Source organism: Ornithodoros turicata, chromosome 2 (assembly GCF_037126465.1).
Source record: "Ornithodoros turicata isolate Travis chromosome 2, ASM3712646v1, whole genome shotgun sequence".
Lineage (NCBI taxonomy): Eukaryota > Metazoa > Arthropoda > Arachnida > Ixodida > Argasidae > Ornithodoros > Ornithodoros turicata.
Genome location: NC_088202.1, coordinates 51,039,178 through 51,064,078, shown reverse-complemented (window position 1 = coordinate 51,064,078; position 24,901 = coordinate 51,039,178). Strand labels below are relative to the sequence as shown.

General features: G+C 44.1%; 1 protein-coding gene across 2 annotated transcripts; it reads left to right on the top strand.

The window, feature by feature from the left end:
* The first annotated feature begins 1,842 nt into the window (after nt 1-1,842).
* LOC135385387 (solute carrier family 22 member 15-like) lies at nt 1,843-24,706 on the top strand. Of its 2 annotated transcripts, XM_064614673.1 has the most exons (8): nt 1,881-2,252; nt 5,188-5,217; nt 5,288-5,615; nt 6,868-7,086; nt 8,899-9,113; nt 12,454-12,568; nt 18,193-18,265; nt 21,678-24,706. In XM_064614673.1, the coding sequence occupies exons 3-8, from the start codon at nt 5,332-5,334 to the stop codon at nt 21,924-21,926; spliced, it is 1,155 nt and encodes a 384-aa protein (XP_064470743.1). In that variant the 5' UTR covers nt 1,881-2,252; nt 5,188-5,217; nt 5,288-5,331; the 3' UTR covers nt 21,927-24,706. The 2 variants fall into 2 exon arrangements, with proteins under 2 accessions (XP_064470741.1, XP_064470743.1); XM_064614671.1 differs by having other exon boundaries at nt 1,843-2,252; nt 5,188-5,615.
* The last annotated feature ends 195 nt before the right edge of the window (nt 24,707-24,901 follow it).

Here is a 24,901-nt window from a genome sequence, read left to right as displayed (position 1 = left end):
TTCAGGTAGTATTTCTGATTTGGGTTCAGAGGTTCATTTTGCGTTGTGACATATGTATCTGTGTAGGTCTAGAACGACGCATGGAATTAACTGACGGTGACAGAATAAAGCTATGCTCAGTGTTGTAAAAGCTATAGCTAGGATGCTCCAGAAAAATCTTAAACCTGTTCTTTTGCAGTGAAGAAGTGGGAGCTGAGTTGCACGCCAACTACATTCCTCCAGTCTAAGGGTCTGTAGCACTCGCAGATGTGCCGCTTTGAAGTTTCTTATTGTGTAATAAACGTTCTTTGTTCTGTATATGCTGTCTGTACTGTGTAACCACCACAAGTAAATAAAATAAAGAAATAAAATCAAATCATATACTACCTGTAGAACCCAATAGAAACCTGCCACAGCGTCCACAGGATAACCACAGAACAGCCCCCTACATGCCTCAAATTATCCAAAATGTGTCCTCTGTCCGTCGGCCAGGATGTCCTGTAGACCGGTTCGGGCGGTAACATTGAACAAACTATGTTAGTACAATTTCCATCTGTGGGAAGTTTCCCGACGTCCTGCGGATGTCTGGTTATCCGAGGTCGTTACTCCATGGGACATCCTAAGGTTGTATATGGCTTACTGGGTATATATCTTTTTTTCTAACTAAAACGCTGCGTTCGTTCTCCATCATGGCATGTACGACAAAGAGGAGCAACACAAATTAAAAGGTGCGGAGGCGGGGATTAAAACGAAATGTCAGGCAGAAAAGTGCTGATTTCTATGAAAACTGTCTTTCTCCTCTACGGATATTTGTATATCCACACAACGTGTGCATGTACAGGGTGTTACCATATAAAAGTCTACCCGTGCCGCCATGCCGTATTCGCCAATTACTCAAAGCAGGTGGCACATTGTGCGATCTTTATATAAAGCTCATAAGGACAATTAATCTTAGTAGATTTCAAAGTGATTGAGTGCCGCAGCACGAAGTTATAACTCAAAACGTGCAATTCCCATAGTCAAAACAAACAAGATGGCGGCGTTGAGAAGAGCACTTGACATGCTGCTCCCCACACGACAACGTGTCGCATATCCTGCCAGCCGGATGGAGCTGCAGTTTTCATTTCGCTTTCGTGTAACTGTCGTATTTTGCTCAGAACTAAGCAACGTGAGGAACGAAAAATGCCGACGCATACAGACGAAACCCAAAAGGGATGTCGTCTGCTAACTGAGAGGCGCCATCTTGGCTGTTTTGACTACGGGAACCTCACGTTTTGCGCTATAACTTTGCGTTACGGTGCTCAATCACTTCGATATTTACCATGATGGAATGTCCTTATACGTAGGCAACACATTGTACCGCGCATTGAGTAATTGGCGAGCACGGCATGCCGGAGCGGGTAGACTTTTATAGGGTAACACCCTGTACACAAGTAGGTTCGTGCAATGTCCAGGCATCTCCATGTAACATCCTGTGAGGACAAACGACGGATATATGTGGGAAGTCCGAACCGTGGCCACTCGGAGATGTGGGGGACGTCTGTTGGAAAAATGTCTGTCTTCCAGGGAGATCCGAATTTCCGTCAAAGGATATCCACAGGAACACCCCGGAAGGTTTTGTTCTGTTTGGGTTGTGATATCGCCAGGATGTACCTGGGACATATACGGTTTACTGGGTATAGGCTTCAAAACAGGGGCATCGCGCATTCCATGCATTCAACATGGCGGCAAGCACACCCGTCTTTCTACCCCACCATAATTCAGTGTATACATTCATTTCTATATGCTGCAGCTTTCTTGCAAAATTAACTTTGTCTCGACTAGGTCACTACGCGCCTTGCGCTGGTCACAGATCTAAAACTGGATGACAGCTAGCGCCACACAGAGTCAATGGATTTGAAAAAGAAGGCTCGCCTATTTCGTAGAGGAGGCTATCATGGCGCTGCCCAGTTCCGACGGTTTATGTTGCGGGCATAGTATTTACATATGACGTTTAAGTACGTGACATACGTGTAGAATATTGTGCGATGGATGTCGACCAAGTTTTTCACATTGTTGGGGAGATTGGCCCGCAACAAGTATTATATTTTATTTACGCATCTATTATTGGTGGTGTGTTTGTAAGTGGACAGATGCTGCAGATTGTTTTCACTGGGGCAACCCCTGAGTACACGTGTTGGGATTCAAATAAGTTGACTAGAAATACGTGCGACAACAATAACAACTGCAAGGGCCCTTCTTATGTGTCATCGTTCACCTCCATAGTAACCGAGGTAAGCCATTTTCTTCTGTGTTTTAGAGTTAGCAGTTTCATTCCTGACTACCGGTTAACTGTACGTCCTGTACATGGCGCACAGGAAATCATGATACCCGGCATGAAAAGCGTCAATGTGGGTTCAGCTGTAAACCTCCTTGAGCTGTAATCGGTGACATCCGCAGGCTGTTTTTGTTTATTTCGCTGTCGCAACGGGAATACGTACGTGAAATGGAACAACAACAATACGGAGAGCTTGACAAGGTGTTGCTCCCAATTATGCACATCCTGCAGCTCGAACAGACAAAGACGGCATGACGAACATCATATTGACATCATGCGCATGCCATAGACTTTCCAACTAATCTCTAAATTTGAATTGAAAAACAATGTCATTCCTGTTCATCCTGCAAAACCGTAAGGGATTCCCTTACATTTTTATGTTTTAAACAGCGAGATACTTTTCCCTAGCAATCTCGAGTTAATAAGTTTCTTAATTGTGCTTTGAGGTTATCTAGCACATACCACCCTGAAAAGCAATATATTTTAAGTATCCACTACAACACACATTAGTACTGTTATTGTTGGCACACAGCATCTGCTGTTATTCCTTTACTATATGTTTGCTGCAGTAATGTCTTGTTTAAACTTGATATTGTTGCACTGTCCAACATGAAACTGCAGATATGCAGACCAGTGGCGTAGCCAGACCTCCAAGGTAGGGGGGGCTCGATACGAAAACTCGCCCCCCCCCCCCCCCCCGCCGCTGATCCTGGGCGCGACAACATACACATACTCGTGCACGCCGCAAAATGCGGTTAACAAAACCAGAACGAAAATAATTTATTTGGACATGCACAATACGATTACATGTTATAGGCTGTCATGTCCAATGAGGTGGTGTCACGTGATTGGAAGGATTTTGAAAAGCTCATACCTTGAAAACCATTCAAGAGTGCTGCTTAGACGCCATGAACTGTAAGAACTTTCGCGATCGTCACACTATCACCCCCCCCCATATATATATTATTTTCTTCTCGGATTTGCACGATTTCCGTGGGTCGGTCCGTGGCAGGTAGGGGGGGCTCGAGCCCCCTCTAGCCCCCCTGTGGCTACGCCACTGATGCAGACTTAACAGAATGAACACATAACAAAGTTTCAATTTAGTCATTCGAGGCTACCAAGGTGCGAAGCTGGTGTAGTTGGTAGCCTTTGTATACACAGCTCTCTCAGCGCAGTGACACGTGGACAGAAAATAACATAAATGTCATCTTGTCTGTATTAATTTTTCCCATGTCTCATTGCGCTGTCACAGTGATGTCTGCACGTACAACCCCTACAGAAGAGGTGTGCATTTGTTATTCACTATTTGGGCATTTCTTAAAAAAGAAAATAGAGTTGTTATTCTATGGAATATTTGTTTTCGGTAGTGCTAATCACTGAGATACCACTACAAGAGCTAAATAAACCATGAAACAGGAACACGACACAGAGACGAGAGACAAAGTAGAAGCACACAAACCAAGCGTCTATTTAAACACAATGTCAAAAACCTATTTACACTGCACAGGTGCTCAAGGCCCTATGAAAAGAAAAAGTTAACAATTGCAATAGTTCATTGTCAGCCAACAACGATGTGACAATGGGAGAGATTCAGACAAGAAAGACTAATTATGCAACTACAAAGTATGTTCTGGGTGACCGAAGTTGTCCACAAAATTTGTCCTTTATGTAACAATTGTCTTTGGTATTGACTTCCAAACAAGAACAAGAAGGACATGTTCTAAATATACCTGCATGCACATTAGATGGTATGCTTTTTAGCACGTAAATTGAGCTTGTCACAAAAAAAAAAAAGGAAAAAAAACATGCACAAACTTCACTTGTGCAAGTTAATCCTTGTGCATCCATCTTTGTAGTTATGAAATTCTTAATGAACAAGTCACAAATTCAGTTCATCAGTAAATACCAGGTGCATTTTTTAACTTTGCAATCAACAACCTGTGTCAACAAACCAACCTTACATCAACAAATACATAACCTCAGATGACTTGTTTTTTACTCAGTTTTATAATTTTTTAATATAATATTCAGGATGTGTTATTTATTTACAATATACCACCAGCCTTAAAGCTACAATAGGATAGCTGACACAATGCAAAAAGAAGGAAAAGGTGCAGGCAGTGTAACATATCCACAATGACATAACATAATGCAAGTGCATTTCGAAAGCTTTCAAAAAGGAATCAACACTTTTAAAACTTATCAAAATTGCCACCTTCTAGTCCCATTCACTAATTGTGCAGGGGAAAGCAGAAGAAATCTGCACAAAATTTTAATTCCACAAAAAGTTTGTCATGGCATAGTATGAGTGACTCCAAAAGTTGTATTGCCCATACAGCATACATAATCTTGATTAGCAATGCCTTAACACTTGATTATCATGGAAACCCTGGAAGTAATGCTGTACATAACTTGAACAATATTGTTTGCAAGTACTGGAATTGAGCACTCAATTCCGTATGCTATAAAACCATTGAATGTTGCAACCTTCATAAATCGGCGCAGGGCACACATTCGTGGAATTTCATGAAATCTGCATGCTAATGACTTCTTGACTTGATTGACTTACTTAGTATTAAGCCCAACCTTGCCCGTACCACACTTCATAAACATTGCACGTAACCTATGCAGCCAACTGCAAAGTTAAAGTTTGTGATTCCAGCATATTTTGCAAAGTGTCAAATCTTGATACAAATTTTCACGTGCCCTAAAAGTGTGAGAATTTTTGGATTCATGAAAGTTAGGGTCCCTCGAACGTTTAGGGCTTTTACAGTAGTGGCAACCGTAACGCTACCCAACTGACAGTATGCCTTATTTGTATGGTTCCCAACAAGCTGATGAACTGCACACTCAGGATTGTGACCTACATTCACATACGATCTTTCTTTCAGTGGGATCTGGTCTGTAGCCGAGCATACCAGGTACGTATCGTGCAGTCTGTCTTCATGACAGGCGTCATGGTTGGGGCCTTCGCTTTTGGCTACCTCTCAGATCGCATCGGACGCCGTCGCACACTCCTGTACTCAACAGTGCTGATGTCTGTCTTCAGCTTCTTTGGCTCCATGGCACCCAGTTTATACCTTCATGCAGCATGTCGTTTCTTGACTGGCACCACAACTGCATCTCTGGCCCTGGTCTCATTTGTTCTAATGACAGAGCTTGTGGGGCCATCACGTAGGGCCCTGCTGGGAACTCTCTTTCCTGGATTTTTTGCTGTAGGCATCGCACTGCATGCAGCACTGGCATATTACATCCCAAACTGGCGTTACTACTCTGTGGCCACATCACTCAGCGGTCTCTTGTGCCTGCCGTTGTCCATGTAAGTCTGTAATGGCACCCTTGTATGCCTTTACTGTGAACTGGTAATACTTTTTGATTTCCGGCTGCTGAAACAGGGCTAAAACCTCACTGTCTTGTGCTACATCCCATTAGGTATATTAGTTACACAGTTTCTTCCATTGATGCAATGTATGGCAAGGGGTACTAAAAAACATAGGCACATGTGGCCTAATTTTGTGTGAAGTCATGGAAGTTCCTTTGTAGCGAGTCAAAATTTGGATTTGGAGGTCATTAGATATCTAAATTTCCATGCTGCGCAAGCATAGTGTGTGAGTCTAGTATGCAAGGTAATATGATGGTTGAGGCCAAATGTGGTTCAGGCAGAAGTCATGCATCACATTTTCCTTTCTCAGCAAAATTCAGTTTACTTTCCTAGGCTTCCTGTCTGTAGTTATACTGCCTTCCTTGGCCGGCATCTGTAATTCCTTCTTTTTGAGATCTGCCCTCTGTAAGCCGCCACTTCTCAAACTCTCTCCCTCAGATGCTCATACCTGTTCTTTGACATCTTCTATCACCTCCATGTCAACATAAAGCGTGCCTAGACAGCTTTAAACTCTCCGGCTGCAGCAGCTTTTTTCTTTTTTGCAGTTTGATGTAATTCATCCAGGTAATCCCACAGTATTGCCTATGTTGAATGGCAATATCGTCACTGACGCTTTCTATTTGTTACGTCCTAGCATTTGAATGTAGTATGTGTTTAAATACATACTTCCTTCAAGATAACTTGCTGGGTGCTTGGTGATACTTGACTGATATCGCTTCGGGCATGCAACCACTGTTGCTTATTAACTGGCACATAGATAACTAGAACTTTATCTCATGCTGGTATTTGTCCATTTTGTCTGCTTCTCTGACTATATTTGCAGAAACCTCTTCAAGGAAGCATAATTATACAAACATGCAAGACTTCAAATGTGTATGGCTGGTGACATATTTAGAAAACTTACACCATGTTATGTGTTGATAGTTTAGTGCAGTGTATGCTGCTCCAGTGCAATGTTATGCGTGTGTGATGCGTCTGGATCCAATTGATATCACATTGCAGTGTTGAAGAAGTTTCAGAATGTCTAGCCAAAAGTCACTTGAGTTTAGTTTAACTTGAGTTTTAGTTTAGTTTAGTTTAGTTTGAGTTTAAAAGTTCAGTTTAGTGAGGGGCATGAAGAAATACGGTCAAAATTTTTCAAATGGAATTTCACCTGTGAACCATAATTGTTGCATTACTCACACTTTAGATGGCTTCCTGAAAGCCCACGGTGGTTGATACTTCATGGTCAGCGCCAGGAAGCAAAGGCGGTCCTGTACCGCATAGCTGTGGGAAATAATTCCGTTAATGGCTTGCCTCGTTCTTGGGACATTCAAGAGCACAAAATGAAGCTTCAGGCAAGCCACCCTAAGGTGCTGCTCAGCAACAGAACACTGCGGAACCAGACATTGATTCAGATATTCCTCTGGTAAGATATGGTTTGCAGGAAAGGTCTTATGCAACATTAGGCTGTCTGATGGGACTTCATAACAAATATACGTTGTTCATTCTTTGGTGGAAGAAGTGTCTCGATTTTAGGTGCTGTTTAGGTGTGCGAAGGACTTCACAAAAAGCTCATTGTATCTTAGAGTAAAAGCTCAGGCTGGGAGTTGACACTATTCTGAACAGAGGCTGTTCTTCCCAGTGGAAGAACAGTCTCTATTCAAAATATTGGTGGCTGCAGACTTGATGCTTTTGCTTCAATATACCTTCAACCGATTGCTGGATCTGCCACTTTCCGCATTATACTTGTTACATTCAGTCGCTACTGCATGATGCATAACGTCAATGTGGCAATTTTCATATTGCATTGTAAGGCATCCTGCAAAATGATATTAATGTTATTTGAATCTCCCAAACATCCACAAATTCGGAGCTAGCATTTCTTTGGGACTTTTCGCTATTTAGCATTGTGCAACATGGACATACCTTCAGTACTGGTATAAGGCAAAAGGGGGACTGTCAAATCATAAGGTCATGATAGTTAAATAGCGTGACTCTATGCCGTTGCCCTATTTAGCAATGCAAACAAGACTCTCGAAGCCCCGCAACTCCTTCAAGGTAATTTAAAATACAGCGGCTAAGTCAACATGTATGCCAAATGTGTATCACACACGTAACATGAAAAACGGTTAGGAGCAACTAAGATTTATTTGAACAAGAACTTTCGTGCAAGAGACTGCACTTCTTCAGGTTACACAACTAAGTGCGACACAAGTATGATACTACATTTAAGCATCGCTAAGGACCAAGCAGTGATACGAGGGTTGCAGTTTACGAGAAGTCAGTGAGTGCTAAAGACAGGAATCGAAGACATACCAAGACATTGTTTAGAAAGTCACACATTCACTCTGGCTGAATTCTCTCCTACATTACCTTCCAGGCACTCTCACAATCATGGGCAGACATAAAAACTGAACAGGAAGCAATTACCGATGCACAAACATAAATTACAGGGGCTGAATCAACATGTAGGACAAATACAACATTTAAGCCTGAGCAATGACCAAGCAATAGCCTGAGGACAGCGGTTGACAAAAAGTCACCAAGTGCCGATAACAGGGATCAAACCATGCCACTCTGCGCTGTGCCAATTTTTGTGGCCATTTTTGTGAAAATGAATTGCATTATAAAAGAGGTGATTGAGTCTGATTAAGCAGGGAAGATTGAAGGGATCAGACAACATTTGGTGAAAATGTTCCACATGGTCACTTCCCCTTCCCATCAAGCTTGAACTTAACTGAAACACGTACTCATCTCAAGTCAGTCTAGTTGTCTTAAATGCGTTTTGCAAGTACCTTGTGCTTGTTCCTTAAGTTACTCTGAAGACACCCCATTTAGTTTATTTTTTGGCGGGGAGACAGGAATGCCAAGGATAAGATTGACAGTGTATGTTTTGGTTGGACACTATACCACTTACGCGGGACAATGTGTTGGCCTGAAGGGAATGTCTGTGAATGCTCGGGAAGCCAGGGAGGAGAACCAGTGTTTCATGGAGCCATAGTGAGCGGGGATGGATGTGCTCTTTGCATGCCAGGATAACGGCTTGATTTAAAAAAGAGGGTAGTGACTGAGGTGCTTTCTGTGCTTCTTTAAGCGTCTTTTCCAAGTATTGCACCTCTCGTAATATGGAAATAAATGATGTCTTCTGTTTGCTCTCTCTGAAGCAATTTTAATGGATTCTAATAAGCTCTGCATTTTCCTAAAAATATATATAGAGAGATTGTTATGTATTGTGTAGGATGGTAAATGGAGTATCGTACTATGCACTCACGATGGCTGCAAGCATTTTGGGTGGCAACCTCTACCTCAACACGGCACTGTCTGGCTTAGTTGAAGTGCCCGGTTACCTCCTCACTGCTTGGCTATTGGGCTTCATTGGCAGGAGGCGTTCATTATGTGCTGTCATGCTCCTTGGTGGACTGTCCTGCATCGCACTGCACGTGCTCTCACACGGTAGGTTGTTGCACCGCACAAAATTTTACGGAAATGTCAGCTACATGTACGGCTTCCGGCGACTACATTTTTCGAAATTCGTCGAGAAAGAATGGCCATTGTTTGGAAAGCTAGAAACCACAGTTGTTGGTGGAACTATTTTCGATGATATCTGACACGAGGAAAATACTGGGTGAAAAAGAGAAGTGCAGTAATGGAAGTTTGAATTGGTTTACATGTTCACATTTACACCAGGTAAGAAACGCATATCTAGTGACTGAATTCCTCGCAGTTAACTGCCGTCAGAGCCGTTTATTAGGAGAGCTCGGCCATTGTGGGGAGCCTGCCCCAAAGAGCGCCATTTGACGTCACAAGATGGGTGGTGCCAAGGCCAGTGACACCATTTTGGATCAGAGCTATCACCTTGAAATCTCCCATTCTAGCCATTTTGGAGCCGAGGCACATCCGCGAAATCCCCCGTGCAGCCGCAGCCCGCCTTTCATCCCGCTGAAGTGGGCGGAGCGATGACGGCTGTGACGTCATGGCGGCTCCCCTTCTCCGGGCGGCAGAAGATCAGAGAATGGCCAAACTCTCCTCATAAACGGCTCTGACTGCCGTGTACACAGCGAGGGACCCGCATGACACGATATATTTGTGCCTACATTGTTTCCTAACCGTGACTTCAGGACGCAGTATCCTTACGTTGTCCCAGAGGCACCCACTAGTCTATGCTTACTGGAAGGTTTCTGTCCCATACAGGATCCCACTTGTTGTGAACAATGTCGTAGAACTGCAAATGCTGTCACGCATATTGTGCTGTCTGATGTACATCATGCACTAAAAAAGGCCCGTCGTTTGTGCATGAAAATCTGGGTTTGGCATCCTTCGTGACCATTCCTGAATTGTTGCTTCTAACCAAAGACCAAGCCCATCAAAAGTGCCTATGAAACGCGTGATGTCCGATCCTGTCAGTGTCATTGCATCTGGAGCAACCAAACAGTTGTCCACAATGAAGTTGGGCTCAGCTTGTACCGGCACACTTTTGGTGTAGCCTACGTCATGTTCGCTGGACATCCCACGGAGCCCTCAGATGCGGGTCACTAGCCCTTCATGCAGCAGTTGCCAGAAATCATTTTTGCTGAACACACGAAAAAGTTGACAGTGAATGATTATAGGCAGTTCTCATTACATACCAGAATACAGATGCCCTGGCTGCATGCAATGCTAGCACCATGTGGAATTGCATATATGGAGTTGCATGTGGAGTTGAAAGTTGTATATATATGCTATCCACGTGGAGTTGCATATATGGAAGCATACTTGACCAATTTGCCCGTCAGAACTATATATCATTAAGTGTGCAACTTCTTGCTCACTCTGTAGAAATATCTGGAATTGCCGTCAGGCCTTCCCTGATACTGTAAAAGTAGTAAGTTTTGCAAATTTGGTGACCTCTATGTCTGTGCAAAATTAAAGTCCGAGAATGCATTGGTAGCGATACTGAAAACTACACATATTGAAGTTTGTAACAAAGAAAGACTCACAAATTTGAAGTGTCTCGATGTATAAAGTAGCCACAAAAATATGCTACGTTGTTCTACTACGTTCTTAGACTGTCTCAATGTAGGCAGTGTATTGCAGCATCCTAACTTTTATAACACACCTTGCGACATTTTTAACTGCTGAACACCGGTTCCACACACAGTGGTGACTTCAGTTGCTCGTGTTTAATGTTCCATTCCTGCACATTGGTGGTGGGGATGCATGCAAGCCTGGCATGTCTGCCACTATCCCAGACCTCGCCATGAGTGCTTCATGGGTCAACAGCAACGAGGGCGTACCACAAAATTAAGATCCCGCAAAATATTCTGCAAACAGATCTCCATCGGAACGTGTGAGATAACTGAAACCAGAAAATATAATTATGAGGGTAGTTCAAGGTTGACCGAGACGGTTAGTTATGTAAATACAATGGAAACTTTAGGAAGCACAAAACTATGTCAGTTTTTCAAAGCATTCACTGTGCGTATCTAGACACTGCTGCCATCGCTGTGGCAACTCTTTGATGCTTTTGACGTAGGAAGAACTGGTCTGCTGTCGAAGATACTCCAAGACATCTTTTTGGAGGGCTTCATCTATGTGGAACGTATCAGCTCCAAGGTGCTCTTTAAAGGGCCCAAACAAATGGTAATTGCTTGGGGAGAAATTTGAATTGTAAGGGGCACAGGGTAAAACCTCCCAGCGCATTTCAGCCAGGGTTGCTACTGTCAAATTCATCGTGTCAGGCCAGGCTTTGTCATGAAGAAGAATGACCCTTGTAGACAACATCCCAGGCCTTTTCTTGTAAATTGCATTTCGCACAGCACCCATTATCAACGTGGAGTAGTACTGGCACTAATCGTGTCCCCTTGCTCCAACAAGTCCACATGGATGGCACATCCCGCATGTCCCAGAAGACAGTTCCCATGGACTTCCCAGCGGACGGCTGCGTCTTGCTTTTGTGGTGGCGGGGAAGCATTATGGGGTCGCTGTTCTATGCTGCTGCTTTTTGTCTCTGGGGTGAAATGATCCATCGAGGTTTCATCGCATAGATGGTTGATTGCAAAAATTTTTGTCCCTATCAAATTGAAGCTGGTTCAGCAGCTGCTCAGAGACTGCCATGCGCGCTCCCTTCTGGTCACAAGTGAGGTATTTCGGAACCCATCTTGCACAGACCTTGCGGAACAGTAAGTGCTTGTGAATGATTGTCTCCAGGGTGCTGACACTTATATTACAGTGGGCTGCAATGTCCCAAACTGTTTCTCACCGGTTCTCAAGGATGACTTGCTCAATGCCTGCGACGTTCACTGGTGTGACTGTAGTCTGACAAACATGTCCACGTGGTTCATTCGTCACCATTTCCGTCCTTCGCCAAATTGTCTGCACCATTTGTACACTCCTCCCCTTGACGTCATTTGTTCCCCACACTGTACCCGTAGTCCTTGCAAAATCTGAGCTGGTTTGACGTTCTCCTTCACAAGCAACCTGATTATGCATCACTGTTCCACAACTGCGGGACACACTGCTCTCTGCCATGACAGCTGCCGCACATGCTGCACGTGGCGCTGACTCGAGGAGGATTGTAGTTCGTCCTCTGAAACTTTTATTCAATTACATTAAGTCGCTGATCGTTCTTGAGCAAAAGTTTTGGTCAACCTTGAAAGAACCTTGTACTTTTACCATATCTAGGTAAACACTACTATGTAACGACAACACATGATACATAGTGCAGCATGAGAGGTCATACTTTTCAAGTGGGAATGGTGAGCTGCAGATATTTCTTGATGCTTAAAATGAGTTTTCTGCTCTCTGTGCTTTTCAGTTGGAGCATCTGTGACCATTTGCAGCATTCTGTCGCTTTTGGGCAAGATGTGTATTGCCGCATCTTTTGCCATAATCTACATTTATTCAGCAGAGCTCATGCCTACAGTTGTGAGGTATGTATAGTGAGAAGCAGGTGTAGATCTGGGTGATGGGGCGCATGGATGTTCCGACCCCCTACAATTGAAACTCTGTATGCGATAAGGGGATAAGTAGAATTATCCCCTTTTTAGTATTTTTGTTGCAATGACATCTATACATACCAGTATGTACCTGTCAAAGAAAATTTAGGACCGTATTGCAATTTATTAACTCGCGATAGGAGGATAAGAAACGGGAAATGCATGCGTGTCAATGGGATGGACAGCCAGATCAGGCCCCTTTTCTACACATGCATACAAATGGCGTCGCTTAAATTTTGCTACAATGCGGAAATGAACTTCGACTTCCACTTGAAAAACATGTTCTTCCTACCTCACGTGACCGTGTCAGCAGTGCTACTGACCGTTGTAATCGAAAAAAACGTGTGCACTACGCTAATAAGTAATATTTTGCTGGCCATACAGAACATTATTTTCAAGATTGTGCTCGTTTAGCAGCACGATAATCACAATCTAGGCTGCTCCACTGCACAAAGGTAACTTCGCCCGTCCTAGCGTCACCATGAAAGTCTGACTCATGAAAACTGTTTTTTCCTGCACGAAAACCTTGTGCGTGCAGTGTTATATGGAAAAAGGGGATATATCATGCTCCTGGGTTTTGTTCACTTCTTGCTAAGTCACACACCTAGAAACGATGCTAACGGGACATACATGTAGAGTAGACACATGCATATATGTTACATATTTTGCGCTTGCGTTATTCAAGGAAACACACCTGGAATTGCTTCACCAAATATTCACTTGCAGTTTTCTCGGTTTGGGATTTTTCGACTTATCCCCTTATTGCATACGGAGGCTCAATTTCTGTCGTCAACAAGTGTTTGGGTTGAAGCATTGTGTTTGGATGTAGCATGCTGTTAAAGGCCAGAGCCCACTCCTCAGAGAGATCCTGGAGCAGGCAACTAGTGCCAAGCTATAAACTGCTAGAGACAAAAAGTGTAATGTGATGAATTTATGCAGCTTGTTCTCTTTGTTTTGATGAGAAGACTGATCATTGTTCTGAGGTCAGTGGTCCAGAAGCCTAGAAAGGGACCCCTCCATGAATTTTGTGTAGAGCTGTGTGAATAGCAAAGTTTCCATAGCGAATAGTTTACTAATATTTCACTCGCACTCCGAATCAAATCCAAATAATTTCTTCAGAGAAATCCAATTTGAATAATCAGAAAAGGCCCAATTCGTATAACCTCACCTCATGGTGAAATATTTTGTAGTGTTGTGCTCATTCGATGATGTTCTGCTCCAAACTTGTGACCCAGCATAACATATCATGAGAGAAGGGTTCCTCTCTGTTGTGTATGGTAGGCTGCATTAGTGGGATGAACTGCGTTGAGATTAGTCAACATGTTCCATAGAGCCTGCTTTGTGTGCATTTCCTCAGTTCTATGTTCACATTGTGAATTTCCTGTACTTTTTTAGAAACTGCACATATCTCCATATGTTACTGAACATAACTCTGAAAGTTGGGAGTGCATTTACTGGAACATCCAGTGTCCAGAGTACAGTGTTAACCATGAGCTCACAGAAGTTGTGTAATGAGGTGAAGCCGACTTGCAGAATGGAGCCGCACACCAAAAGAACAATAGCGGTAACGTAATAGCGGTAACGTGGGCTTCACCTAACTGTTGGATGTAATGACGCGAAGCCTACTTACAGAATGGCGATAGCGATACTTCGCTTCAGTACTACAGTAAAACCCCGTTAAACCGTACCTGGCGGAGACGCAGCAAAACTACGGTTTAAGCGGCACTACGGCATATCCGAAAATACGAGATAACCACATACCTTCGTAATGAGAGAGGGAATCACACACAGAACGATGTTTGTTCGAAGAAAACACGTCAAATATCGCTTTAATTCACAGAATTGCAGAAATCGGTAATCTTCGACTGTTGGTGCACCGATCTCGCGGCGAGAATCGCGGCCTCAAAGTCTTTCAAACCGGGAGCCAGCTGCTCCATTAGTCCTTTTTTTTCTGCAAACAAGCGCATCACGTCTAACGCTCGAGCAGTATCCGCAACCGTGGGGCACGGCACATCTTCGGTTTCCTCCTCCGTGTCATCGTCGTCAGCCTGGGAGTCTTCCGGAGGCACGGTTGGAGCCACAGCAGCTATGATGTCTGCGTCAGACCACCCGGGAGATGTTGCAACATCGTTGTCTACATCGCGAAACGCCCCGAAGGAGACACTCTCAGCAGAGCCCTGGCGTTCCAATATCTCGGAAAGGAGGTCGTCACAGGATGAGTCTTCAACTTCCACCGTGTTAGCAGCAGCACTGTTGTTGTCCGCACACACAAACTTGGCGTGTCTGAAACAGTTCTGCACTGTCGTTGACTCCACCTGAGCCCAGGAGAACGCAAGGAGATGGATGGCACTCAACAGGTCAATTGAATACGTCTTGCCGTTCTCCATTGCTAGGAGCATCCTACGCAGCAGGTTCTTTCTGTACAGCTGCTTTACGACCCGTACAACCCCTTGGTCAAGGGGCTGCGACAACGATGTTGTGTTGGGGGCAAGAAAGACTAACTTGATCGCGGTGAGGTTGGCCACATCGACGTGCGAAGATGCATTGTCCAGCACGACAACCACTCTTCTGTTCTTTGCGGCAAAACGACGGTCCAGGAGACGGACGTACTCCTCAAACAGAACAGCAGTCATCCAGGCCTTCCCGTTGTTGCGGTGGAGAACGTTGGACGGCAGTCTTCCTCCCTTGAAGCATCGCGGCTTCGCCGCTTTTCCAATAACCAGTAGCGGGAGTTTTTCATTCCCAGTCATGTTGACGGCAAACGCAACGGAAATCCTATCTTTTGAGTGCTTCCCACCAGAACAAGTCTCACCACTGAAGGCTAGGGTCCTGTTAGGCAGCAACTTGAAGAATAATGCCGACTCGTCCATGTTAAAAATGTCCTCAGGATCGTAGTCTTGCAGGATTTGGCGAAGCTGTCCGTTTTCCCACGCTTCTGCGCCGTCTTTGTTGGCCTCCGCGCTTTCGCCGGACACCACTTTCGAAACAATGTTGTAGCGCGCCTTGAACCTTGCAAGCCATCCGTTGCTGCACACAAAGTCATCATGTCGCAGTTGTAATGCAAAAGTCCGTGCTTTTTCGACGAGAAGCGGGCCACTGACAGGCAGGTTCTCACTCCTTGCTTTCTTCAGCCACAACACCAATGCCTCTTCGACATCTGCATAGGAAGATGCACGTAAACGGCACCTCTTCAGGTTGGCTGCTGCATCGGAGTTCCACAGTTTCTCCCTGGAGTTCCAGATCGTGCAAACAGTGGTCAGGGGCAATCCTTTCTCACGAGCTAGTGCTGCCTTCTTGACTCCTCGTTCAATCGCTTGAATAAGCTCGAGCTTCTCCTTCACTGTCAGAACTCGGTGCTTTACCGATTGCTTGGGCATGGCGTAGCTTGCGGGTATTCGACGATCACCGATGGTCGCAGAAAAGAGTAAACGTGAAGGGCGTTCCAGAGCTGAGACTACAAAGACTGCTATGACACGCGCGATGCGATAGCGATAACTTTCAGTTTTCACTCTCTCCTCTTTTTGGGGAAAGCGCGTCATACAGGGGAAGGGCGTCCACGTGTGCGTCGTAGTCATGAGTCACGTCCCAAGTTGACCTCTTGGAATTTCCTTTTCTCCTTTGTTTTGCGTGAGCGCTGTTGTCCGCTCGCGGAGCGAGGTCACAGAAAGGACGAGTTCACGCGTCACGGAATGTGGAACAGCTACGGATTATCCGATATGTACGGAAAAAATGACTGCGGTTTAAGCGGGCGTAGAATACATTGAGCTGAATGGCAACCTGCTCCGGGATTCAACACAACTACTGTTAAACCGGAACTACGGCTTAAGCGAGTACGGTTTAACGGGGTTTTACTGTATTAGAAGTATTCGAAAATTTTGAATACTGAAAATAGGTTTCGAGTAACATTTGAATAGCATCAGATATTCGTTTCATATTCGAAATCTCAAATATCCGCACAGCTCTAATTTTGTGCTTTTGTCTGTGGTAAAAACAAGAAACAGCAAGCATTTTTCCACAGATACATAGGTGAGCTCTAGCTCGTGTAAGGTGTCCTCGATCCAGATAGCACTCGGGAAGCCCCCTCAACTCCTTCAGAGAGCCAGTTAGAAATGGAGCGAGTATACTGTCGCTACATAGTGCCTGAAGAACCCAATGGGGGTGCTGATTGGCTGGATCGCTCACGGCAGCTGTGCTGCTTCTGTGTCACACTCTGCTCCTTATGTCATAGCAGCAGGTCAGGCCACACCTCCTGCTGGTTTTCCAGGTCTTCTTCTTAAATTGTGCAGTGAGAAAATGACATTGAGCAAAAATATTTCGCATGGACACTCTGGATAGATTGCTTCATTGGCTAAGTGGGGTTTCAAGCAATCCTAAATGTATGTCATTTCACTGCTCCTTAAAGGGGCACTAAAATGCAAAAACAAGTTTACTTCAAATTACGTTACACGCTATGTTAATTTCGTGATATGTTATCATAATTCAAACCTTTGATTCCGTTACGAAGCTACAATCAAAATTATACCGGACTTTTTCTTGCTTCGGCGCTAAGCAGTGAACGTCGTTTCAGCTCATGCATCAGTGTTTTTAGTCCATGCTGCATGTGCACGCCATGAAGCAGACCGTGTGAAAAACATAGTGCGTGTTGCGAAGCGGACTGGAGTCGCCGTCCGAAGGACGTGAAGATAAATGTTGTCAGTGGAACATTTGCGAGAACCGTTGTGGGCTACAATTCAGTGAATCGGTATTGAAAAATGCCGCAGTGTGTATCATGCCGCGCATATACGGAACACTACGATCGGACCCGTTCCAAATCCACATGCCCACGATAGGCATGTGCGCGCTTCTCTTGCTGTCTCGTTGGATGTCGCCAATCTTTGCCTCCTGGGCATCCCATTCGTTACCGCCGAAGACTGCTTTGTTTTCATGGCGTGTTTCTTCTAAACGGTAGCGTTGTGTGAACTAATTTTGTTTGCATTGGACGCACTGAAACACAGACTTTCATTTGAGAGCAAGTTGTTTTTGCATTTTAGTGCCCCTTTAAGATCACTGCTCCCCACAATTACTGCTTTTGTGCCTAAATTCACTGGCCACAAGCAGATCCACTGGTGGTATTTGTATTGCTGTAAAGTAGAAAGGATCTGTAATGTAGTATAACTGTGCCTGTGATATTGATTCAACAATGCTACTAGTCATGCACGCTTTCCTTTAGTAACATGAGAATAGAAAAAACAGTGAATCGAAGACAATGCAGATTGCATAGGCCATTTGAATTCTTTACAGCTCACTGGCACAGCTTGCAAGTTTTAAAGAAGTATTGTACAGGTGCTCCCAAAATAAATGTTACTGTTAAGCTTGTTGCAGTCACCATTTACTGCAAATAATGGTCATATATTACAACCTGGAATGAGCCGAGGAATTTGACTTAATGTGCTCAGTAAAACATGAAATTCCGATGAGGCTTTGCAGTCACAATTCATGAAGGTCGAATGTCGTAGTTCTTGTGTGTTCCCGTTACGGAGGCATGGAGACTGAGGCATACTACTTTGTGCATTTTCTAGAAATGTTGGCATGGGTGTAGCATCTGTTGCAGCACGTGTTGGCGGCATTCTCTCTCCATTTGTCAGCCTCTTGGTGAGTCCTCATTCCATGCCGTTATTTATCTGTTGCCTTACTTCGTTTGAGCACATCTATTTTAGTGCCGACAAAAGTTGTCAGGGCTCCTGCTGATGTAAAACACTCAAAGAAGCAGCTGTGTTTAAAGGGACGGTCGCATGCGTAAACCCATCCATGAAACCGATGCCACTATGTTCGGCATCAGCCAGCAATCTACTTTACCAATTTTTTCATCCGAAAAGTGCGTAGACATTAAATAAACGAATTTTAAAGATCAACAATGCTTCCGAGCTGCCGAGGGTTAGGCGGCCTGACGTCTCTCCCTATCAGGAGGGTGGGAGGACGGCGCTCAGAGATATTTGCACTGTCCAGACACACGCACGGCTAGGGTTGCCACCTTTCGTAGCGAAAAATACCGGCTGAGGGTGAGGAGGTGGAATAGAGGGAAAGGAGGAAAGACTTGTGGAAAAGGGAAAGTGGGTGACGGTGGACGAGCACACACACATAGAGAGAGAGAGAGAGCGCTCGCTCAAGATCATACGAGGAAACATGTTCCTGTGTGTGGCTGTATCACTGATGCTAGAAGTAACAATGATAATAATAATAATAATAATGAATAACTAAGAAAACGACTGGTGACTGCGGAGCTGGGTGTGTGTTCCTAATTTATTTAAGCTGTAGTGGAATGTTGAAGGGAAAATCCTGTAAAAGCCCTTATGAAAGGTCTTCAGCCACAAATACCGGCAAAATGCTGCCGGTATCACCTTCCTACCGGCAACCGGCAGAGCGCCCAAATAACCGGCCCGGTGGCAACCCTACGCACGGCTGTGGCATTCCTTTTCGTAAGGTCGCGCCCTCATTGGTTCGTAGGGAGTGACGTTTTCACATTTTTCCAGAGAGGGAATTCCGTCTAATAACAGTCCAGCTATGCCACTACTTTCGTGTGGGGCATTTGTAGGGTTCTTCCTTTTCGGGCTTTACGAATTTTCAAATTCAGGAGGGAAAAATTGGGTGGTATTTACAAACGAGAATTTGGGGGAGAGATCGGGCGCTATGATCTCTGTTTGATATGTCACCGGGGAATTTTCGGGTGAAACGAAAAGCATACGAAACAATGAAAGATGAAAGTCACTGAAAAGGTTAGCCAGATTTAGGACTCGAACCCACATCGTCTAGATTGCCGGCCTTGTATGTATTTGTCCCTTCTATGTTGTTCCAGCCTTCGAACATCAGTTCTTTCATACGAAACAAGCCACTGCTGTGACACTGGGATGACAAACAAGAATCTTTATATTTCCGCTCGGAACTGAGGCAGTGAATGACCGCGGTATTCACACAGCTGCCCGAGCTCCACAATGGCTCGCCTTTGACTCCTGGAGGAGGGGATCATAAAAAGAGGACAAATAGGTTGTCACAAATAGCTCTCTTTGCTGATATTATGATTCACTTTTCTGACGGTTAGACAAGCGAACCTGCGAAAGACAAGTTAAAGGACCACAAGGATTTTGGGTAGATATCGGGTTTTACCCGAATTCTTGGAAACTCGTTCGGGGGAAACTATTGTGAAAAAGCGGTTTGAACCCAAAAACGAAGAATCCTAGATATTCAATACCATAGTCAGTGGTCTACATACTGTCTCGTGACGTCTGGAGTGGCAAGCTAAAAAGAAGTAGTGATATAACGAGTGTTATGCTCAGTATCGGGGCCCCATTCTGCACAATATTCTAAATCTCAGTGGTACAGTCAATTCCAGGTAAAAACTGAAGCACTTATAAGTCCTTTCGTTTTTGTGTTTTATAGTGTTTGAAAATCAGGAGAGGTGGGAGGGTAAAAATACGGTCTTATTTGAGGAGACGTAAAACAGGTTTTATCATGTTTAACCCTAAAACACAAGGCCCTATTTATACATACAGTTGAACCCGACTATATCGAACCCGGTTATATCAAATTATTGCCTATATCGAACATCCGAAACATCCCCTTGAAAATAGCATGTAAATGTATAGGCGTGCTGTACGTCTACATCGAACAGCCGGCACCGCTGTCATCGGCTATATCACACTACCGCTAAAATCCTATGACGCGCCCTTCGTAACTTCCGCACATTTTTCGCGAATGAAAAGGACAAAGCGCGGCTTGGAGATTAGGGATGAAGTCATCCACACGAAAAGGAGTTGGAAATGAGGGCAGGCTGCCAACGGGAGAAGTTAGTGACCCCGCGGAGCTTTGTTTCACACGCTCCGAAGTGAGAAATCACGGGGTCATGCTACCTTCCCCACGCACGCGACCTGCAATGGAATCGTCCATGCCGGCCGTGCGCAGCGCGTGGCCGAGACGTGCGCAGTGGCGACTGGCGTCGGAGCATTCCTTTGGTAGTCGACACCATTTGAAAGTTGGCACGAATCAGGCAGCTATGGACGCTAAGAAAAGGAAGAACCTGGACTTCGCGACCAAGCTCGACATCATCCGACGTGTTGAGAATGGAGAAAAGAAGTCTTCGGTAGCAGAAACATTCGGCATCCCACGGAGCACGCTGACTACGCTTCTTCGGAACAAGGCGGACATCAGAATGAAAGCAGCAGGACAATCTCGCAAGGGAGCATGCCGCTTGAGGACGCCGGCGTTTGAAAGGATCGAGAAGGCGCTGTATGCATGGTTCCTTGATATCCAGGCCAGGAACCTTCCCGTAGATGGACCAACGCTGATTGAAAAAGCTTCGTAGCAGTTGCAGACGAGGCGTGTGCGGATGCCTTGGACGATGACGACTTCGAGTACGCTCCTGACGACGAGCTTCGAAAGGTCGCAGAGTTCCCAGAAGCCGTTCCCACTGATCTGACGGCACATGATTTTGTAAGCGCCGACGACAATGTGCACGTTGTGGCAGAGATGACGGATGCGGACATCATAGCGGACGTTGCTGGTGACGACGGCGATTCAAGCGGCGATGAAGGCTCACTGGGAGGTGTTAGCAGCGACGATGTCATGCCCACAGCCACTGAGATCGCTTCGGCTTTCGCTACCATTCGTCGCTGCTGCGGGGCAATAGAAAGAGCTGGACTTTCTCATTTAGGAGGCCTCGAGAAGATCGAAAATAGTGTAATGGACTTCATGGCTCGCAACAAGAGACAAGCCCAACTCACGGAGTTCTTTCGTCCCAAATAAATGTTGTTAACTGTCTTGTTGCCCGCTTTGTTTGTGCAGTTTCTGTTCTCGTTCATGCAGATCGGTAAGCTCCTGTTTCATACTATCCCAATTAAATGGTAATTAATATGGCACACGCGAATGTCTGTTAAAATACGAACGCTTTATATATCGAATTATCGATATATCGAATTATTTGCCGATCCCCTTCGAGTTCGATATATGCGGGTTCGACTATTTCCTTGCGTTTCACAGAGTACACCTTATAGGTACACTTATTCCATTACAGGATCAAATAAGTCCAGCACTACAGTTCACAGCCCTTGGGTTGCTGATGGTGATCTCTGGACTGGCAGCCCTTTCCTTACCAGAAACAACTGGGAAGCCCCTCCCAGAGACAATAAATGATGTTGAGAAAGACGAGCGAGATCATCACGTCAAACATAAGATTCACGGCCTTCCAATTACCAATGGTGCCTGGGAAAACTCGGATGAGGAGCTTACAAGTGAAAAGCAAGCACTCATGGAGAATACATAGGTCATTGTTTTTGTATATTCTTGAGTGACAATAACTGAACATCCATTGCCTGCTTCAGTAATTAATGTCTAGAACAAATATGAAACACAAGTACTACTTTAGTTAATAATGTATCTTTCGACAGTGGTGAAGTGGTGTGGGCCGATGCCTGTCATATTCATTTAATGTCAGTGTGTATTATTACGGGCAACATGAAATATTTTTATGTTTTCTGACATTCCTTTCGTGCCAAATGCAGCACGGACAAGGAAATAATGCACGATACTATAAGTATAATGTCTGCTATTGATGCAGCATAAGTAGCAAAATACTTCTGTAATTTCAAAGCACATAATATTTCACACTTTGTTCCTTGTACAGTGTCCTAGTCTTAACTTGACCTATGCTATTTGATGCTCAATAACCTGTTATGGTACATAACATGTTTCAGTTCATGTGTAACTTTTAAAACTTACATGTGTTCTTGAACGTTGTTCCAATAACGTTTCACTTCAGGTTATTACACTCGCACAATGTGTATTACTGGTGCTGCGTATTGGTTGTGTTATCATCTGTGCAGTCACTCTGGGACTGGCGCCCATTTATCTCTGCAACGTGAAACAGCATATGTGGCTATACACTGAAAATGCCAGGCAGATAACGTTCGCAGTAAAACCGTGCTAACTAAAACACTGGGGAATGAGCAGCAGACACCACAGCAGTAGCTTTAAATGAACATAACAATGGCGTAAATGTCTCTGAGATTTATGGTATGTATATACTTGGGTACGCACAATCATACATAACCTGTGAAATATGAACTGACCATATTGTTTCGACGTAATTTATAGCATTGATTTTATGTTGCGCATCAGTATATTGCCAAAGTTGTGAGACATCACTCAAACTGTGCCAACCCTAGTGTACTGATGATCTTTAGAACTCCCCCACTATGTGCTTTGTTAACGCCCTCTCACATGTAAGTTTTCTATACTGGTAGAGATACTTCAGTTTTGAGATAAGTTTTTGATGGCTTATTGAGCCATAATGATTCTCACATTTCTTGTTCCCAAATGTGAGCCAGCACTTCCACTTCCAAGTTTTGTCATCTACTGCCGATTACATTTAGCGGCATTTCAGGATACCAGTAAACAGGCTTTTTTTCAGGAGTGCTCCGGGAACTCCTGAGCAATGAAAGGAAGGACACAAGACAGACATTAATGCTGCCTCATGTGTGTAACCGTGTTGACCAAGTGTTATAGAAGACCTGATGGTTAGACAAATTAATGACTAGACATGGGAGCAACAATGTGTAAATTAATGTTATTGTTGAAAACTTCAAGTGTAATAGTGATACCTGAAAGATGTTATGTATCGTTACTTGTCACTCACAGCAGTATTAAGAAAAAGATCTGAGGTAACCAAGATCTCAGGTGTGATAGTCACACACATGCTGTGCCGTTACTTTGTGATGCTGTACATTGTAAAATTGATTGATCATTTTTTGATTGATTGTGCTCCCACATACGTGTGTTCAATGAGGTCTGCAATTTTTATGCCCAAGATGTTTATGTATGCTAAAGGGGTATTCAAACAATTCATTCCTAGACTTTAACAAGACAATCTTCATGCTGTTTTAAAAATGGACACTGTATAGTTAAGACATACGTTACGTGTGCATGTTACTGTTTCAACATTGAAAGCTGCTTATGGTAGAATTTTCAGATACCATACTACAATCTTGAAATTTAAATTTCCACATGTTCATGCAGCAGGTAACAATATAGATCTTGAGCTCATGTGTTCTAGTCAACCACAGAATTATTTTTTCCTGGCACAAGCTTATCAAGCTAGTGCTTCCTAATATTCTTTGTTTAGTTTATGTAACAGATAACATGCACCAGTGAAGCATGCATTTGTCTGTAGTTTCTTGTTTTGTCAAGTCTCCTAAGTGAACATTACTTGATACATTCCACTGACCACAAATCTGTATGAATAAGATACGTTTTATACACCGTGCATTGTACTGTAGCATTTGTTAGTAAAATATAGTACTTAATTGTATCGCTTTGCTACGTGCCATGACATATAACATGTAAACCGCATGCACATAAACACTAAGGCCCTCGGTTTTCAGCGAAATTTTGAGGAATCCTTCATTTGGCACAGAATTTCACGGAATCCCTTATTTTTAGGGGTGCGCGGATATTCGAGTTCACGAATTCGAACCGAATATCAATCAGTCGAAGTATTCCATTCGCTAATCGAATACCCAATATTCTGGATATTCACCTATTCCCTGCATATGAACACCACCCTCAAAAGTGGGCTTCACCTGATGCTTCCCTGCATGAGATGAAGCCTGCTCTACAAAATTGAAGCCTGCTTTATGGAATTGTCCATGATGCAGCTTAAGATAACGTTTAACTTAAGTTTACTGTGCATACTTCGCTTGAGGAAGGGGCGGCGTCCCTTCCGTGTGCAGTTCAGCAGTGGCAGTGGCAGTGGGGGACTTTGATTTGATGTCTGGGAGTTTGCCCTTAAAGACTCTTAAATAATGCCTGCAGCCCAAGAAGAAAAAAGGTTGGCCTAAAGATGGAACTTCCCCAGGATATGTATTGTAAACTCCTTCTTAAGTTGCTATAAACTCTGTAGATGCTGGAAGATCTTTACCGCATCTGAGGAGAACACAAGATATCATGTATGTAATGCTGAGCCACAGCAACGCTTTATGCAATTTTATAAAATATTTTTCGTTCCCACATTATCAGTGGAAATAAAGTGTTTCTCATTTCAAGCAACCATTGACTGTTTGCTGCGGAAAATTGCGGAACTTACAAGTCGATGCCGCAGAATTTTGAATTTACCACAGCGGAAAACCGGGGCCTTAATAAACACTCCTACAGGTTTGCTTAAGCATGCAACTATCCCAACTGGTGATGGCTGTTTTGCTTGAAATAGGCTGTTCAGCACAGTGCAAGGAAACTATATGTTTT

What these genes read in the sequence shown, in the direction of transcription:
- LOC135385387 (XM_064614671.1), top strand. Translation starts at nt 2,007, where the DNA reads ATGGATGTCGACCAAGTTTTTCACATTGTTGGGGAGATTGGCCCGCAA. An exon ending in TTGATTCAGATATTCCTCTG is followed by an intron (nt 7,087 to 8,898) that starts GTAAGATATGGT and finishes TGTATTGTGTAG; the next exon opens with GATGGTAAATGGAGTATCGT. An exon ending in CTCATGCCTACAGTTGTGAG is followed by an intron (nt 12,569 to 18,192) that starts GTATGTATAGTG and finishes TGCATTTTCTAG; the next exon opens with AAATGTTGGCATGGGTGTAG.